At 43.8% G+C, this 17,910-nt stretch overlaps 1 protein-coding gene across 4 annotated transcripts; it reads right to left on the bottom strand.

Annotated features, from left to right (window-relative positions):
- Positions 1 to 6,600: 6,600 nt before the first annotated feature.
- On the bottom strand, positions 6,601 to 17,276 carry LOC105910264 (gastrula zinc finger protein XlCGF57.1-like). Of its 4 annotated transcripts, XM_031563657.2 has the most exons (12): positions 17,038 to 17,275; positions 16,103 to 16,192; positions 15,410 to 15,487; positions 15,156 to 15,248; positions 14,761 to 14,853; positions 14,092 to 14,271; positions 11,981 to 12,042; positions 11,367 to 11,424; positions 10,456 to 10,678; positions 9,475 to 9,545; positions 8,788 to 8,941; positions 6,603 to 7,869 (listed from the first exon to the last, which is right to left on the bottom strand). In XM_031563657.2, the coding sequence occupies exons 1-12, from the start codon at positions 17,113 to 17,115 to the stop codon at positions 6,659 to 6,661; spliced, it is 2,391 nt and encodes a 796-aa protein (XP_031419517.1). In that variant the 5' UTR covers positions 17,116 to 17,275; the 3' UTR covers positions 6,603 to 6,658. The 4 variants fall into 4 exon arrangements, with proteins under 4 accessions (XP_031419523.1, XP_031419517.1, XP_031419520.1 ...); XM_031563660.2 differs by lacking the exon at positions 16,103 to 16,192 and having other exon boundaries at positions 15,410 to 16,037; positions 17,038 to 17,106; XM_031563661.2 differs by lacking the exons at positions 15,410 to 15,487; positions 16,103 to 16,192 and having other exon boundaries at positions 17,038 to 17,276.
- Positions 17,277 to 17,910: the final 634 nt, after the last annotated feature.

Below are 17,910 nucleotides of genomic sequence, written 5' to 3'. Positions count from 1 at the left end.
TTCATGATGACAGGTGAGGCTCTGCCTCCACTGACCGCACGTCCGTGCTCTCGCATAGAAACGTGAGCGGGGAGCCAAGCTGTTGCTTCACTGAATAGGCCTATATGCTTAATCAATACGTTATTTGAAGTCAACAAGTCAGTTCTCAATGTGAAAAAAAAACATGCTTGTTCAACACAGTATGTGATGTCCTGGCTGGTGAAGCACAGGAGAGCCATGAACCCCAGAACACGCCCCTGCAAGGCAGGTTTCTCCAACGGTTAAAGAACAGGGGAAGTGTTTAATTGCAGCATGGTTTCTTTTTATTAATAAACTTTTCAGGTGTATCACCCTGGGCCTGTTTCCAGAGGCCTTAATTATTTTTTTAGGTCCTATAGAGGTCCTTTCTTTTGTCTCCCCCACCACCCCCTTCATTTTTGTGAGGCCTACACATACTTTTCTTTACTGTTTTCTTGAAATTTAATAAACTACAAACTCATCTATTCACTGTCATTGATTTAATATGACTTTAACTGATATCATAATGGAATTTAGCCGGGACAGCCTTACAGAGTCGCACCGCTTTGTGTTGCGTTGCTTCGCGTCGTGTTGCATCTCGTCGAGGTCTGTCTGATCCCAAAACTCATAGTTTACCCACCTCTAATTTTACCACTACAGCACTGATGTCAAGACTCAGTCATTTAAAATCTTTCTGTTCACTTACATCAGATGTGTTATTGTTTACTGCATCAGATGTGTTATTGATACAATTATTCTTCCTACCATTTTTTTTTGGCCAACGTTTAGGGACATTGGAAACAGATTGAGGCCCTCTTTCTTGTTCAAAATGAACAATATATTGTTTTATAATCCCGGCTTCATAACATCGCAAATAGTGAACTAATAAAGTTACCCATGTTCTTTCTTCTTTCGGCGATTTTTTAATATCCCACGTAGATAGAACGAATCACATTGCGACCTTTTGCATACTAATCAGGTGGAGTTAACATTTTCTCACCCAGGATCCCGGCCACAGCCAAAGCTCCGATGCTGAGCAAGCGAGTAGGAGAGAAGGAAAGTAAAGTGATCGAGCAAGTGACCGCACAAGTGTAAATCTCGGACCGGCTTTTACTCGAAAGGTAAAAGAGGTTTAAAAAAAATGAGAGGACTTGCCGAGCTGGTCTTCTTGCTGTTGGACTAAAATGTATTAACTAGCTGGCTTGCTATGTCTTGTGTTGTAGCGCTTGCGTGATGTTTGACTGTGTTAGCACAGTCATCGACTAGTTTCTGATCATAAGCATAATCAGCCCATTTCGACAGAGGTTTAGCCGCTGGCGATACATCTGGAGGTGATGTTGGCGAACCTGCTAGATGGCACATGTGCGCAGGTGATTGTGATGTTAAACGACGGCGTTATAACAGCGTTTTGTTTGTGGTTAATTAAACGACGGCGTTATAAAAGCTTTTTGTTTGTGGTTAGCACGTCCCTTTGTATTACACCTGGCAAGATTCTTGCATAAAGAACCGCTGTTGTAATAATCCAAACCCCATACACAATTATCCATGGATGAATTATACCACTTGAACAACATAAAGAACCGCTGTTGTAACAATCCGAACCCCATACACCATTATCCGTGCGTTAATTATACCACTTGAGCAAACTAATGCAGGGTTTGCAGTTGGAGAATGAGTGAATGAGCGAAGACAACAAGCAAGAAGGGAATTAAAGCAAGTTAATTATGTATCTATGTAAACTCTATGGTAGTCTGACAGAACAGGGCACTCATGGTGGTTGCTATGGTGGTTGCTATGCTTGTTCTACATGTTCCCCCTATCTGTATGTGATTTGTTTATGTTGTGTCTGTGAGTTGTATAAGCTGTATAAGATACTGGATGTCCTTAAATCCTGCCCTCGGGATTAATAAAGTATTGTTGTAGCGAATTAACAACTGTTTCCAAATCTTAAAGTAATTTTTCAATCAGAGTCAGAAGTCCAGAGTGCGATAAACTGAAGTTTTATTCCATCCTTGCAGACATTTCATCCAAAATGAGAGTGGTGGTCCATGGAGCAGCTCTGACTAAAACACCCAGTGCATTCACTTTTTATACTCATAATTCGTCACTTTCTGCAAGTCACGAACCTCAACCTCCATCTACACTGACCCAATCTGAAAAATTCCCTTATATCTCCTCATATTTTATCCACACTTTTAGCCACTCAGAATATTCTCGCTCACCTGTTGCGAGGGAACTTTTGCTTTGGGGGAGATAGACCCTCCTGCCAATTTACTCGGTATCACTTTTTTGGAGGCCTGGTCTGACCTTGACTGCCATCATCTTGTGTGCGTGCTTATGTGCGAGTGTGTGTGTGGGTGTATGTGTGTGGGTGGGTGTGAGTGAGTGACCCTCCTCCTGACTGCTTGTTACTTTCCACTAGCCTGCACCTGCATGATGGCCTTCATGCTTGACCTTACATGATACCCATCCCTGCACACAGGCCCAATGACAATTGTAGCTGCAATTCTGCTCTATGACCACCACGGCACTGTTTTACAATCATAATTTTCAACAGTATCTATCTATCTATCTATCTATCTGCTATCCTCTCTTCTCTACATGAGTCTACCTCAGTCTCCCCTCCTCTTCTCATCTCATTATATTCCATCCCACTGTCCATTATTTTTACTGGCTATACTATCCTCTCACACACAAGCACAAGTACTCTATCTTTGCACTATCCACACAAGCACATGAACACCATCTCTCTGCACTCTTTGCACTACTTTCCTCGTAGACATCAACACTGACACAATCAATGCACACTGTAATATCTGTTTAATATCTGTATACACCCCACTCCCTGTGAACATGTTCTCCCTATGTGTATTGTTTTTTCTACTGTGATTTGTGTATGTATGTTTGTGAGTTAAGTTAAGTGTATAAGCTACTGGATGACCTAAATTTCCCTCGGGATTAATAAAGTATCCATCTATCTATCTATCTATCTATCTATCTAGCGTTGCTGGTCAGTCATGGTGGTTGTTGGTCAGTGATGTTGATTGCTATGCTTGTTGCTAGGGCGTTACAAAGAGTGTTAAGATCCAGTGCAATCCTGGGAAGTGCTATGGTTTTGCTGTTGGGTGTTTCAGTCAAATAAACCATTCTTGCTTGAAACCGTCGGACTCGAGAGCTTTCTTTTTTGAATACTTTTAGTAACGGTGTGTTTAAGTGATGTTGTGGCCCAAAGACCAGAAAAATTAGCCATGGCAGGTTTCAGACTGTTTATGTGTTTGTGTGGGTGTGTATAACTGTGGAGACCCCAGATCTGGATTCTGAGCCTTGGGAAGACACACTTCTTCTCAACACATTTACATATGACACTACAACTGGACCGAAAACTAAAAACACACTTGCTATCTGCTGAAAGAGGTATGGAAACAGACAACTGATTTGAAATAATACATGGACATGAAATACCCAGTGACTCCCCACACCATGTTCCTGGACAGACTCTCTCCAGGGCAGTTCCAGAATGGTGCTGTATTAGTTCCAGAATGGTGCTGTATTAGTTCCAGAATGGTGCTGTATTAGTTTCAGAATGGCGCTGTATTAGTTTCAGAATGGTGCTGTATTAGTTCCAGAATGGTGCTGTATTAGTTCCAGAATGGTGCTGTATTAGTTCCAGAATGGCGCTGTATTAGTTTCAGAATGGTGCCTCACCATAACCCAATCATGATGCTGATCAGTCAGATAGTAAAAAAGAAAATGATGTCCTTTATCCTTTCCTAACTGCTTTTCATGAGGACTTAGGAAAAGACAATGAGAGAACCCAACTGCACTTACATTAGGCTACATAGTTATTTGACGGCAGATGTTATTGACATGGGTCTTTAGATGTTGTTGCCACAATGAATTGCGTGTCTGATCTCTTACGGGTCTCTGGCTGTTCTGTATGGTTCTCTTCGTCCTTCCTTTGCCGTCCTTGTGTCCTGGAGTAGTCCACCAACACCACTGACACACTCCTTAACCGGGCCAGAGACATGGGGTCTGTGGGAGACAGGTATGTTTTGGAGCAGAGGACTGGAGACAGAGACAGAGACATGGGGTCTGTGCGTGTGTGTGTGTGTGTGTGTAGTAGTCCTGCTGATTATGTAGATGCCATCATGTCTTACCACCGCTGCAGTGAGTGTGTGTGTTTGTGTGTGTGTGTGTGTGCGTGTAGTTGTCCTGCTGATTATGTAGATGTCATCAAGTCCTACCACCGCTGCAGTGTGTGTGTGTGTCTGTGTGTGTGTGTGTGTGTGTGTGTGTGTGTGTATGTATGTGTGTGTCTTACCACTGCTGCAGTGTGTGTGTGTGTGTGTGTGTGTATGGGCCTCATTCATAAAATGTTGTGTAGAAACCATCCTACATTTGATCTCAGACGTTTTCTGAATGGTCGTAAGTGTTATTCACAGAAAACAAACGTACGCCCAAAAAAACACGTGTACGCCATTCCTGCGTTTATGAATCACAAATGATCGTGGAATTGTGCGCAGCTGAATCTCCGCCCTCAAAACGCCCCTACTTAATCTAATTAGCATATTCTCAATGCACAAACGGAGCGCATCCTCAATGCACAAACTCTCTGTGACAATGGCAAGCAAGAAAGAAACATGTAAAAAGAAGAATTATAGTGAGGCTGAAATCGACGTTCTGCTGATGGAAGAGCAGATGCGGGTCAAAACATTGTTTGAAAGCCTGTCGGGTGGCGCAATGGCAAAAGCAAAGTATGTGGCATGGTAGAAGACACGTCTCGGAAGCACCAGCGGCCGCACCTGCGGCACAAGCAGCACCAGAAGCCGCATCTGCGACAGCAGCACCTGCTGCACCAGCATCGGGGCCTCGTCGGCCATCACCAGCTTCCTCTTCTCATTCACAAAGGGACTTGAATGAGTCTGTTAGTGAGGTTGTTGCCGAACTCTGCCCGCTATTGAGGGTTCTTTGAACAAACGTGCCTAAATAAAACATTCTGAAGAAAATGAACATGTGTGCTTTTATTCTTATACTGTTGGTATAGTTGGTGAATCAGCTCCCGTCTTCTCAGCGCAGTGATGTGCGTGTTCCAGCCAGCTGGGATGGGAGGGTGGTCATCTTGGTCCATGCGCATTTCGTCTTCTCCTAGCTCTATGCCATGGCTTAGACAGATGTTGTGTAGCACACAACAGGCTAGGATAATCTGGCAAACCTTTTCGGGGTCATATAGCAAGTCTCCCTCCCGATGCGTCCAAACATCGCCACCTTCCCTTCAGCATGCCTATGCTGCGCTCCACTACCGCACGGGCATATGCTGTATTGAAGTGGGCTTCCTAGGCTGTCTGAGTGTGCGCAATCAGGGTGAGAAGCCATTGGGAACCCTGTTTTACGCAGAAAATCCTCTTTCACATTTCGCTGTTCCTGGGCACTGTATGGACATGTAATACATTTCGGACATAGAGGGATAATATCCTCTAACACCGCCAATGCAGCCATATCTCCTACTGAAAACTGTCACTATCAGGCTTTTTATAGGCTATACATTGAGCTAAATGTTTTACACGTGTGGAATTAAAATGAATACCTATTAGAAGTGAATTTCATTCATGTATGAATTATTCAAATTGTTTAATTGATTTTATTGAGCGAAACATTCATTTGGCCTTTTACCATTAGCCCTAATGGTGACGGTGGTGGTGACGATGATGATGATGAAACTGCGTGTCGGCGCTCGGAGAGTTCCGAATTCCTGCAGTACTGCAGTATTGCCACAAGGAAATGTACTTACGCAAACTAGAACCAGACGTAGAGATACGTCCTTTTCTACGTCTAAGACGGTTTTCATAAATCTGTACTTAGACGTGGATTAAATCGCACAAAAACTCTAAGATCAAATCTGTGCGTAAGTACGTTTTATAAATGAGGCCCTATGTGTGTGTGTGTAGTAGTCCTGCTGATTATGTAGATGTCGTCATGTCTTACCACCGCTGCAGTGTGTGTGTGTGTGTGTGTGTGTCTGTGTGTAGTAGTCCTGCTGATTATGTAGATGTAATCATGTCTTACCAGCGCTGCAGTGTGTGTGTGTGTGTGTGTGGTAATCCTGCTGATTATGTAGATGTCATCATGTCTTACCACCGCTGCAGGCCGAGGGCAATGAGCAGGAGGACTAAAAGAAAACGTCTCACACTCACACACACACACACACACACACACACACACACACACACACACACACACACACACACACACACACAATGAACTGTGTATGAAGTATGCAGTTTATTCTGGCTCAGCAACGTACACATAATATTCAGGAATAGGCAACTATCTAAATGTCAGACTTCATCAAATCCCAGAAAACAAATAATTACACTATTATTCACACAGCAAACAAATGACACTTAAACATACAATGGAGGACATAGATACGTTTGTGTGTGTGTGTGAGAGTATGTGTGTGTCTTAAACATACAGTGGAGGAAGTAAGTACGTGTGTGTGTGCGCGTGTGTGTGTGAGTGTGTGTCTTAAACATACAGTGGAGAAAGTAAGTATGTGTGTGCGTGTGTGTCTTAAACATAGTTAACCTGGCTATTAACTATCCTACCGCTAGCTATCTCTAGCATAGGGAACCATCTTAACAGTTGCCTGTGTGTGATTAACTCATGTTAATGTGTGTGAATATGAACTTGTGAATGTAAACTCGTGAATGCGCTCGTGTTTTTTGAGATTCCCCTCTCGATTAAAGCTCTTGCCACACTGAGTGCATTGGTACGGCTTCTCTCCTGTGTGAAAGCACTGGTGTTTTTTGAGAGTCCCCTCTTGAGTGAAACTCTTGCCACACTGAATACACTGGTGCCGCCGTTCTCCTGTGTGAATGGTCTGGTGAGTCCTCAGGCTGCGCAGCTGAGTGAAACTCTTGCCACACTGAGAGCAGTGATACGGTCTCTCCCCCGTGTGTTGACGCATGTGTCGTTTCAGACTATCATCTCGATTAAAGCTCTTGCCACACTGAGTGCAGTTGTACGGCCTCTCTCCTGTGTGAATGCGCTGGTGTTTTTGGAGATGTCCCTCTTGATTAAAGCCCTTGCCACACTGAGTGCAGTTGTACGGCATCTCTCCTGTGTGAAAGCGCTGGTGTTTTTTGAGAGTCCCCTCTAGAGTGAAGCTCTTGCCACACTGAGTGCAGTTGTACGGCTTCTCTCCTGTGTGAATGCGCTGGTGTTTTTTGAGATTCCCCTCTAGATTGAAGCTCTTGCCACACTGAGTGCAGTTGTACGGCCTCTCTCCTGTGTGAATGAGATGATGTAGTTTGAGATGTCCCTCTCGAGCAAAGCTCCTGCCACACTGAGTGCAGTGGTGCCGCCTCTCTCCAATGTGAATGAGATGATGTCGTTTGAGACTTCCCCCTCGAGTAAAGCTCTTGCCACACTGAGTGCAGTTGTACGGCTTCTCTCCTGTGTGAATGCGCTGGTGTTTTTGGAGATTCCTCTTTAGAGCAAAACTCTTGCCACACTGAGTGCATTGATAAGGCCTCTCTCCTGTGTGAACGCGCTGGTGTTGTTTGAGATCTCCCTCTCGAATAAAGCTCTTGCCACACTGAGTGCAGTTGTATGGCTTCTCTCCTGTGTGAATGCGCTGGTGTTTTTTGAGATTCCCCTCTAGATTGAAGCTCTTGCCACACTGAGTGCAGTTGTACGGCCTCTCTCCTGTGTGAATGAGATGATGTTGTTTGAGATGTCCCTCTTGAGTAAAGCTCTTGCCACACTGAGTGCAGTGGTGCCGCCTCTCTCTTGTATGGATGCGCTGATGCAGCTTGAGCGGGGAGCTGAAGCCTTCGTCACACAGAGGGTAGGAGAATCTTCCGGATTCCTCTGTGGAAGAGGCGGAGGACAACATGTATGAATGTTAGCGTCATTGGTGTAACCTTCATTCAGTGTAATTTTAGTCTCAGTGTTAGTCAACGGGCATTTGGGTACAGGGAAGGGTTCGGGGGACAGGGAAGGCTAACTTTACATTGCATACATTCGCTAAAAGCTTACCATGAATGGTCTTGGCTATAAAACAAGTTTCATCCATAAGCTAAGCTGCTAATGGTCTTGGCTATGAAATAGGTTCACACAAAAGCTAAACTGTTAAGATGCTAATGGTCTTGGCTATGAAATAGGTTCACACATAAGCTAAACTGCTAAGATGCTAATGGCCTTGGCAATGAAATAGGTTCATACATAAGTTAAGCTGCTAATGGTCTTGGCTATGAAATAGGTTCATATATAAGTTAAGATACTAATGGTCTTGGCTATGAAATAGGTTCATACATAAGTTAAGCAGCTAATAGTTTAGGCTATAAAATAAGTTCACACAAATACTAAGATGCTAATGGTCTTGGCTATGAAATAGGTTCACACATAAGCTAAACTGCTAAGATGCTAATGGTCTTGGCTATGAAATAGGATCACACATAAGCTAAACTGCTAAGATGCTAATGGTCTTGGCTATGAAATAGGTTCATACATAAGGAGGCAGCTGAGGATGAGGTACACGCCACTTTCCACTCACTCACACACACACACACACACCCCCACACACACACACACACACACACACACACACACACACACACACACACACACACACACACACACACACACACACACACACACACACACACACACACACACACACACACTCACACATTGTTAGAGCTATTGGTTTTCATTAAAAAAGTGTGTGTGTGTGTGTGTGTGTGTGTGTGTGTGTGTGTGTGTGCGCGTCAGTGAGTGATTCCTTACGGGTCTCGGGCTGTACTCCATCCGTGTTCTTCTCTTCTCTTTGTGTTCTACAGCAGTCCACCAACTCCACAGTCACCCCCATGAGCTGGGCCAGAACCACGGGGTCCATCTTGGAGTCGAGGGCTGGAGCCATGTTGGACTGGTCCAACTCTTCCTGAAACACACATAAGAAGGGAGGGATGCAAATACTGGCAATGAGCAAATGTTGTCAAGGGAACATTCGCTCTTGCACACAGTGCCTTACTGTTGATGTCTGATAATGTGGCCTCAACATGTAATTAGCTGTAGCTTTAGCTTGTCTGATGAAATGGGTTAGCCTTGTTTTTAGCATTAGCTTGTCTTGATCTGGTTTTACACCTTTATTAGCATTAGCTTGTCTGATGTAGTTTTAGTTTTATTAGCATTAGCATTAGCTTATCTGATGTAGTTTGAGAGTTGTATTAGCATTAGCATTAGCTTATCTGATGTAGTTTTAGAGTTTTATTAGCATTAGCATTAGCTTATCTGATGTAGTTTTAGAGTTTTATTAGCATTAGCATTGGCTTGTCCGATGATGTGGAATTAAAGTTATACTAGCATTAGCTTGTCTGATATGGAATTACAGTTATATTAGCATTAGCTTATCTGATATGGAATACTTTTAAGCAGTTGTATTACTATATTGTGCATAACCTTCAAAGACTGTACCTGGATCAGTTCAGTTTTAATGTCTGCAGCTGAAGAGAGGGTCAGTTCTGCTCCGGGGTCAGTTCTCTCTTCTGGGGGAATAAAAAACACTTACAGTTACACTCACTCTTTCGGCAGACACCCTCTGGGAAGTGCTTTTATCTGAAGGGGCTTCCAGCACAATACAGATGTATTTCAGTTCTGTCCACTGCAGAAACAGGCGACCACCTTGCAGGCCTTTATAGCCACGCCCAAGCAGTGCCCACTAATTAAGTACTTGTGGATCAGGTGGGCTAAATGAGTACTGTGACGTGAGAAGGCGAATCCACCTCACTCGAGCAGGACCAGAAGAGGCCACCAGGGGGCTTCCATCTGGGATGAGTCACTAACTGAGTACAAGTTACAGTGCAGGACCAGAAGAGGCCACCAGGGGGCTTCTTCCATCACACTAACTGAGTACAAGTTACAGTGCAGGTGTGTTTTTATTCTCGTCATCCTCCACTCTTATACAAAAAAATATTAAAATTTAAATAAAATAAAAATAACCCCAATATAGATTTATCATTCATCAGTGTGTGTTCCTTGGATATCAAACTCTGTCTGTCTGTCTGTCTGTGTTAAGGCCTAGGGTTGCCGAAACAATAAGGGAAGCAGAGGCAAGCGAAATGCGGTCAAACAAAGGCATTTATTCATGAACCGGATTGAACTAATTCTCCGGAAGGACAGCGGAACAGTCAATTTGGTAGTCCAGAGGTCACGGAAGCAGCTCCTATAACAGCCACGGGTGCACCTGCGCACCGGTGTAGCTCCTCAGCCGATCAAGAGCGGCCCCGCCCACAAGCACACCTGAATCTGAGCGCTGGGGAGCAGACAATCAGACAGATAACAGAAAAGGCCCCGTGGGCGTCACTGTCTGTCTGCCTGTCTGCCTGTCTGCCTGTCTGCCTGTCTGCCTGTCTGCCTGTGTGTGTGTGTAGCTCTTTTCACCCCAGCACTCCTTACCAGGCTGACTGTACTCTCCATATCCATCATCATCATCATCATCGTCATCATCATCATCATCATCGTCATCATCATCATCATCGTTTTCTTTAATCCCAGAGACTGGAGCCTCCAGCAGCTTCTGGCCATCAAACGAGACCGGCGTGTGAGACGAGACCGGCGTGTGAGACGAGACTGGCGTGTGAGACGAGACCGGCGAACTCTGGCCATAAAACGAGACCGGCTGAGAAAAGACCGTCAGACTCTGACCATTAGACATGTGTGTGAGCAGATTTGTGTGTGTGTGTGTGTGTATGTATATGTATGTTTATGTGTGTGTGTGTGTGTGGAGATGTGTGTTTGTGAGCAGATGTGTGTGTGTGTGTGTGTATGTGAGCAGATGTGTGTGTGTGTGTGTAGATGTATGTGTGTGTGTGTGTGCGTGTGTGTGTAGATGTGTGTGTGTATGTATGTATGTATCTGTGTGTGTGAGCAGATGTGTGTGTGTGTGTGTGTGTGTGTGTGAACAGATGTGTTTGTGTGTGTGTGTGTGTGTGTGTGTGTGGAGATGTGTGTTTGTGAGCAGATGTGTGTGTGTGTGTGTGTATGTGAGCAGATGTGTGTGTGTGTGTGTAGATGTATGTGTGTGTGTGTGTGTGTGCGTGTGTGTGTAGATGTGTGTGTGTATGTATGTATGTATCTGTGTGTGTGAGCAGATGTGTGTGAACAGATGTGTGTGTGTGTGTGTAGATGTGTGTGTGTAGATGTGTGTGTGTATGTATGTATGTATCTGTGTGAGCAGATGTGTGTGTGTGTGTGTGTGTGTGAACAGATGTGTTTGTGTGTGTGTGTGTGTGTGTGTGTGTGTGTGTGTGTGTGTGTGTGTGTGTGTGTGTGTGTGTGTGTGTGTGTGTGTGTGTGTGTACGTGTACCTCAACCTTGAGCTGGTTCTCTCCACCCTGCAGCCACTCATTCACTTCCTGAAACGTCCTATAGGGGTCAGAGGTTCCAATGGGCAAAGAAGACATCAGAAGTCATGCAAGACAAGGGGCAATACGGCATTTGGCCACTAGGGTGCTCCACTTAACAAAGGATGATGGCCAATGTTCTTGTGTCTGTGTCTGTGTCTGTAAGTGTAAGTGTGTCTCTCTCTGTGTGTGTGTGTGTGTGTGTGTGTGTGTGTGTGTGTGTGTGTGTGAGAAGGGGTAGGGTTTTGCGCCGGAGAATGTGAGACAGAAGATGTGCAACCACTGGCAGCTTTTTACGGAAGACACGGGTTGTGTAACGTAACACAAACAATATTATCTCTTCCCATATCTTCTCTGAAAAATATATATATTTATTAGAATGTAATAGATTACCTTATATAGTGATATCTCACCCAGCCCTAACACACAACATATTGAGTGTGCGAGCATACTGAGAGGGTGTGTGTGTGTGCGCATATTGAGTGTGTGTGTGTGCAAGCATATTGAGAGTATGTGTGTGTGTGTGCGCGCGTGCATTTTGAGTTTGTGTGAGTGTGTGTGTGTGTGTGTGCGCGTACCTATGTTTAGTCTGGCACTGCTGATGCAAGTCCTCCAGTTCATTCTCTAGGAAAGCCACAGTCTGTATAAACACACACACACACACACACACACACACACACAGCTGAACTCAGACAACAGACAAACACTAATATGCCAGTAAACTACAGGAGCCATTACTGCTCTACTCTCTGACTAAAACAAACCTAAATTCACCGTAATACTGAAAAGTTATGCTTGCATGATGAAGGGAGTTAGTGTGTGCAGACACACACTAGGGGTGGGCGATATGACCAAAATCTTCTATCACGGTATTTGTAATTTTATATCACGGTTACGGTATATATCACGGTTTATTATACGTAGGGTGACCAGATTTGGGTTTTTGAAAGAGAGGACACTTCAGCGGTGGCGAAATGTGTCCACAGACATTTATTTATTGACCCTTAAGAACACTAAGGTGCAGAAACAATACTGCCTCAATAGGCTATTGGCCTAAGCAATAGTGGCCAGTATCCATTGAATCTTTAAATAGTAAAATTAAAGCAAAGTGTATGTAAAAAAGAAAAGAAAAAGGAAAAATCTTTCTGTGGCATTTAGTCCAGTGCTTATGTTTCAGTGGTTCTTTAATGTACTTTCAGAAGATACCTCAAGTGTTAAAAAAACTTTCTTTTCAATGTGTGTCCATATGTTAACGCAATAATGATGAGATATTTTCTTTATATGGCCACATATTAAAATAAGAAAATTAAGAAGTTGGCCATTACACATAGACATATATACATAGACGCTCCATTGACCGCCTCAGCCCGTTGGCTGCAACGTGCTAATGTGATGACGAGGTGATGACTGGCCTGTAAACAGACGCAAGTAAATGATGGAGCTGCAGTTTTTCTGGATAAAAAGCACTATAGCGTTTATATTTCTCAACCGATTTCACTGAGTCGTTTTTGTATTCAAGGGTTTATGATCTACGTGGAGTACCAAAAAAAGTTGTCTCCATGTCACTTAGAATCTTGTTGGTTTGGCCGTAATCGCCGTTGACAAGCATACATGTATATGTCTATGATAATCGCTGCTAGACTCTCACTGTTCTTGTGCTCTCACAGCTTATTCACTTTGAAATACTGAAAAGAAATCTAAACTATCGAAATAGTGCATCTTTAACTACTAATATTTGACCATCATTGAGAAAAATGGAACAGAATCTGCAAATACATGACTACACTAGACACTTTTCAGTCCATATTTTTCAGTATATTGAATCTTTCCCAACAGTCGAGGATTACTCAACAAGTAGGCATGACAGTCCTTGCAGGTTATGTGCTTAAAAATTGTACTGGGTATCGTATTATACGGCTCTTCAGAATGTTCAAAAAAGTTCAGTTGATTTGAATGGGCCACCCCAACGTTCGCAGGTCTGTAATTTCTTTATTTTCACTGCTGCGAAAATGTAATGACCGCTGACCATCTTTCATATCATTCCGCAAGTAGTCCGATCATTTAACGTAACGGGAAGTAATGGGTTGCTACGCAACACCTGAAACTTTAGAGTTCTCTTTGCCTGAAGAACAATTTTTTCTCAGCAGAAATCACAAAATGGCAACAAAATCGTTAAAGAGGTATTTTTGGAGGAATGTCTATCGTTTTGGCGAGTTACTGTATAATAAGAGGGATGATGTATAGTTCGGAGGTCATTATCTAAATATAAGTATACCGTGGTTGAAACGGTATGGCCAGTGGCCATTACTGAGTAACACATCACTCCACTCCACTCCACTCCACTCCACTCCACTCCACTCCACTCCACTCCACTCCACTCCACTCCACTCCACTCCACTCCACTCCACTCCACTCCACTCCACTCCACTCCACACACACACACACACACACACACACACACACACACACACACACACACACACACACACACACACACCTGGGTGGCTTGTGACAGTGAGTTGTCTTTTTCCTTAGTTACACACACACACACACACACACACACACACACCTGGTTGGCTTGTGTCAGTGAGTTGTCTTTTTCCATAGTGTCACACACACACACACACACACACACACACACACACACACACACACACACACACACACACACACACACACACACACACACCTGGTTGGCTTGTGACAGTGAGTTGTCTTTTTCCTCCAGGTGTTTCTGCAGTTCATCGTTCTTCAGCTTCAGCTGTCGGTTTGACTCCGCCTGCTCCGCCAGACTCCGCCCAGTCTCCACCTCCATCTCTTCTAGACGGCGAATCAACACGCAGAACTCCTGGTTCCTACCTACTTCATGCTGACAAATACACACACACACACACACACACACACACACACACAACACATGTTAACATAGACAAGCACACCAAATTTATGAACATTCTCTCTCACACACTCACACACACACACACACACACACAGGCTCATTTTCAGTACTGCATAGAAGTAGACTCAGTCAGCAGTTCTGACTGGTGTAGGTGTGAAAGCGTGTGTGTGTGTGTGTGTGTGTGTGTGTGTGTGTGTGTGTGTGTGTGTGTGTGTGTGTGTGTGTGTGTGTGTGTGTGAAAGTGTGTGTGTGTGTGTGTGTGTGTGTGAAAGCGTGTGTGTGTAAGAGCAGTTCTGACTGGTGTAGGTGTGAAAGCGTGTGTGTGTGTGTGTGTGTGTGTGTGTGTGTAATAGCAGTTCTGACTGGTGTGTGTGTGAAAGCATGTGTGTGTGTGTGTGTGTGTGTGTGTGTGTGATTGTCACCACGCTCTCTCTTCGCTACAGTGTGTGTTTGTCTTACCTGCAACACTTGTGTGATGTATTGAGTGGCCTTCTCCAGGTCGATGCAGGCTTGCCTGGGACTCACGTCCATATGTTGAGCAATCTCGTCCATCTACACACACACACACACACACACACACACACACACACACACACACACACACACACACACACACACACACACACACACACACACACACACACACACACACACACACACACACACACTCAGTACTGCATAGAAGTAGACTCAGTCAGCACAGGTGATCTAAATGGTAGCAAGTTATGGGACCAGAATACCAGGCTCTGTCCAACAGAAATAAATAAAATGTGTGTGTGTGTGTGTGTGTGTGTGTGCAGTTCTTACTGGTGTAGGTGTGAGAGCATGTGTGTGTGTGTGTGTGTTTGTCTTACCTGCAAAACTTGTGTGATGAATTGAGTGGCCTTCTCCAGGTCGATGCAGGCTTGCAAGGGACTCACGTCCATATGTTGAGCAATCTCGTCCATCTACACACACACACACACACACACACACGCACGCACACACCAAATCATCAAAATAAAAGGATTTCAAAGGTTAGACTCACACACACACACACACACACACTCCTTACGGAGGAATCCTAATTAAAGAAGCTGGTTCCGCTTTTTTCACAAGGAAGTCAAACCTCAACAGTGGCCTTTGCAGCTATCTGTGCAGCCCATCTTTTCTTGGCTGCTGTCGATCGCTTGCTGGGTTGTGGCATCTAAAAGCACATGAAAAAAGCATCAAACACTATACAATGTAACATACCACATGTTGAAGAGGTTGGGTGTTGGCTCAAGATTGGGGTTTAGTGGTCACCATGGAATGTTGATAAGAACACTAAAACTAGGCACAGGCATTCTTCATTTTTTTTACTATAATAACTTTGGGTTTGTATATGTTTGTTTGTCTGTGTGGTCTAAAACAAAACAAATATACAAACTATTAAAGTTTGTATAAAAAGAGAAATGATTTACTGTGTCATCTCAGTTACACTATCAAAGCTTGGAAATACTGTGACAGGGTTATAAGGGGACTCAGGACAGTGAGGCATCATTAATCACAATAATAAAACAGTAAAAATGCTCTTTCCTCTCCCAAATGTAAGCTCCTTTAGTGCACATCATCTCGCCTCCTTTTCCTTTTCCTTGATGCTCATCTGACTTCCTCACTCTGAGCACATCCCACTCACGTGATTTCGATTCATCACAACATGAACGATACACTTTTCATTCGTCTCGTCTGTGTTTGAGTTCGTGGCAGTTTAGTCACTGCTCACACACACACACACACACACACACACACACACACACACACACACACACTACTCACTTACATCTACAGTGCATGCTTCAGGTGTCTGGGGGCTTTGGGATTGGGGTGGTGGTAGGTGAAAATTCACTCTAGTTAGCCCAGGACTCCGGAGCTGCATATAAGTATATTTATTAGACAAACAACAATTGCAATCGGGCTCACCCCCAGCACAAGGCTGAAAGTGAAGCCATGATAAAACACATCGCACAAGTTTTATATAGACAGAAGTTGAGCGTTCAGCAGGGAAAACCACGTGGTGGATTTCTGACGCCCGAGGCAAGGATGGAAGTTTTGCAAGATCGGAAGAAGCACAGTTCGTCCCTTCTCATCACCTCTGGTCTAAACATGCTCTTGTACATATGTAGACTAAGTGGCACCTAAGATTCTAAGTTACACACACGCAGAAACACAGAAAAGCCATGTTCCTGCTTACATAAGGGCATGATTCATATAAGGTAATTAATAATACAAGGCACTTGATTATTATATTCTTAAGTCATTAACAGTGTTTGGAAATGATCTCCATCAGGTGGTATGCTCCGTCACCCGGGTTACAATTACATTTAGAAATATAGCTGCAAGCAGCAATGGCGGATTCCTCCAAACATTGCGAACCAGGGAAAAATGTATATTCTTAACAATTTGTCAGTAAATATTTCGAAGAAACTAGAAATATGCTACTAGCCAAACTAACCACAAAATGGCTACTAAGACAAATTTCTTCAAGCCAAGGACCAAGGGTGGGGTCTTGGTCAGCCCCAATCTCATGAAATGTTGTGTGTGCGCGTCTCGCCAAGCTCGCGCGCGTGGTAAAAGTTACCATATGGTTCTAGGGGCTGCCATTGACTCCCATGGTACAAGAATAATAATAATACTAACATTAACAATAGGTTTCCTCCTTACGGAGGAATCCTAATTAAAGAAGCTGGTTTTGCTTTTTTCACAAGGAAGTCAAACCTCAACAGTGGCCTTTGCAGCTATCTGTGCAGCCCATCTTTTCTTGGCTGCTGTCGATCGCTTGCTGGATTTTGGCATCTAAAAGCACATGAAAAATGCATCAAACACTATACAATGTAACATACAATGTTGAAGAGGTTGGGTGTTGGCTCAAGAGTGGGGTTTAGTTGTCACCATGGAATGTTGATAAGAACACTAAAACTAGGCACAGGCATTCTTCATTTTTTTTACTATAATAACTTTGGGTTTGTATATGTTTGTTTGTCTGTGTGGTCTAAAACAAAACAAATATACAAACTATTAAAGTTTGTATGAAAAGAGGAATTATTTACTGTGTCGTCTCAGTTACACTATCAAAGCTTGGAAATACTGTGACTTGCTAAAGTAAGGAAGTGGCTTATAGAACATAACATTTAATAATTATTTCAGTGAATCAAACGGCTGCAAGACCCAGTGAAATGTTAAATACAGCTAACTGACGTTAGTTAGCTACAACATTGTCTAACTCAACTTCGATGGGCCATCCTCAGAATCTGCAAGCTGGCCAGTGCAAGGAACATGGCATTTTATTTACCTACATATACATTTCCTTGCAAAAGTATTCAGACCCCTTGATGGCGACTGCCTCCACCGTAGATACGCCCCATGAAGCTCAAACTACACTACGATGCCAAAAGAAAGGTGTTTCTGTGTCATGGTAGAATGTTCACTGAATTCTCCTCAGTTTGGTCGTTTTCATTTGACCACAGAATTGAAAGGACCAAGCAGATAACATACGTCTCTCATTACACTCCGGCAAAGACGAGCTCCCACCTACCTTGTCGACACCCCTCTGTAGCCTCTCGCAGCCGGTGTGTTGCGATGGGAAGCGTT

Source organism: Clupea harengus, chromosome 26, assembly GCF_900700415.2.
Source record: "Clupea harengus chromosome 26, Ch_v2.0.2, whole genome shotgun sequence".
NCBI lineage: Eukaryota > Metazoa > Chordata > Actinopteri > Clupeiformes > Clupeidae > Clupea > Clupea harengus.
Note: the sequence above shows the minus strand (reverse complement) of the source record. Positions and strands in the feature narration are given on the sequence as shown.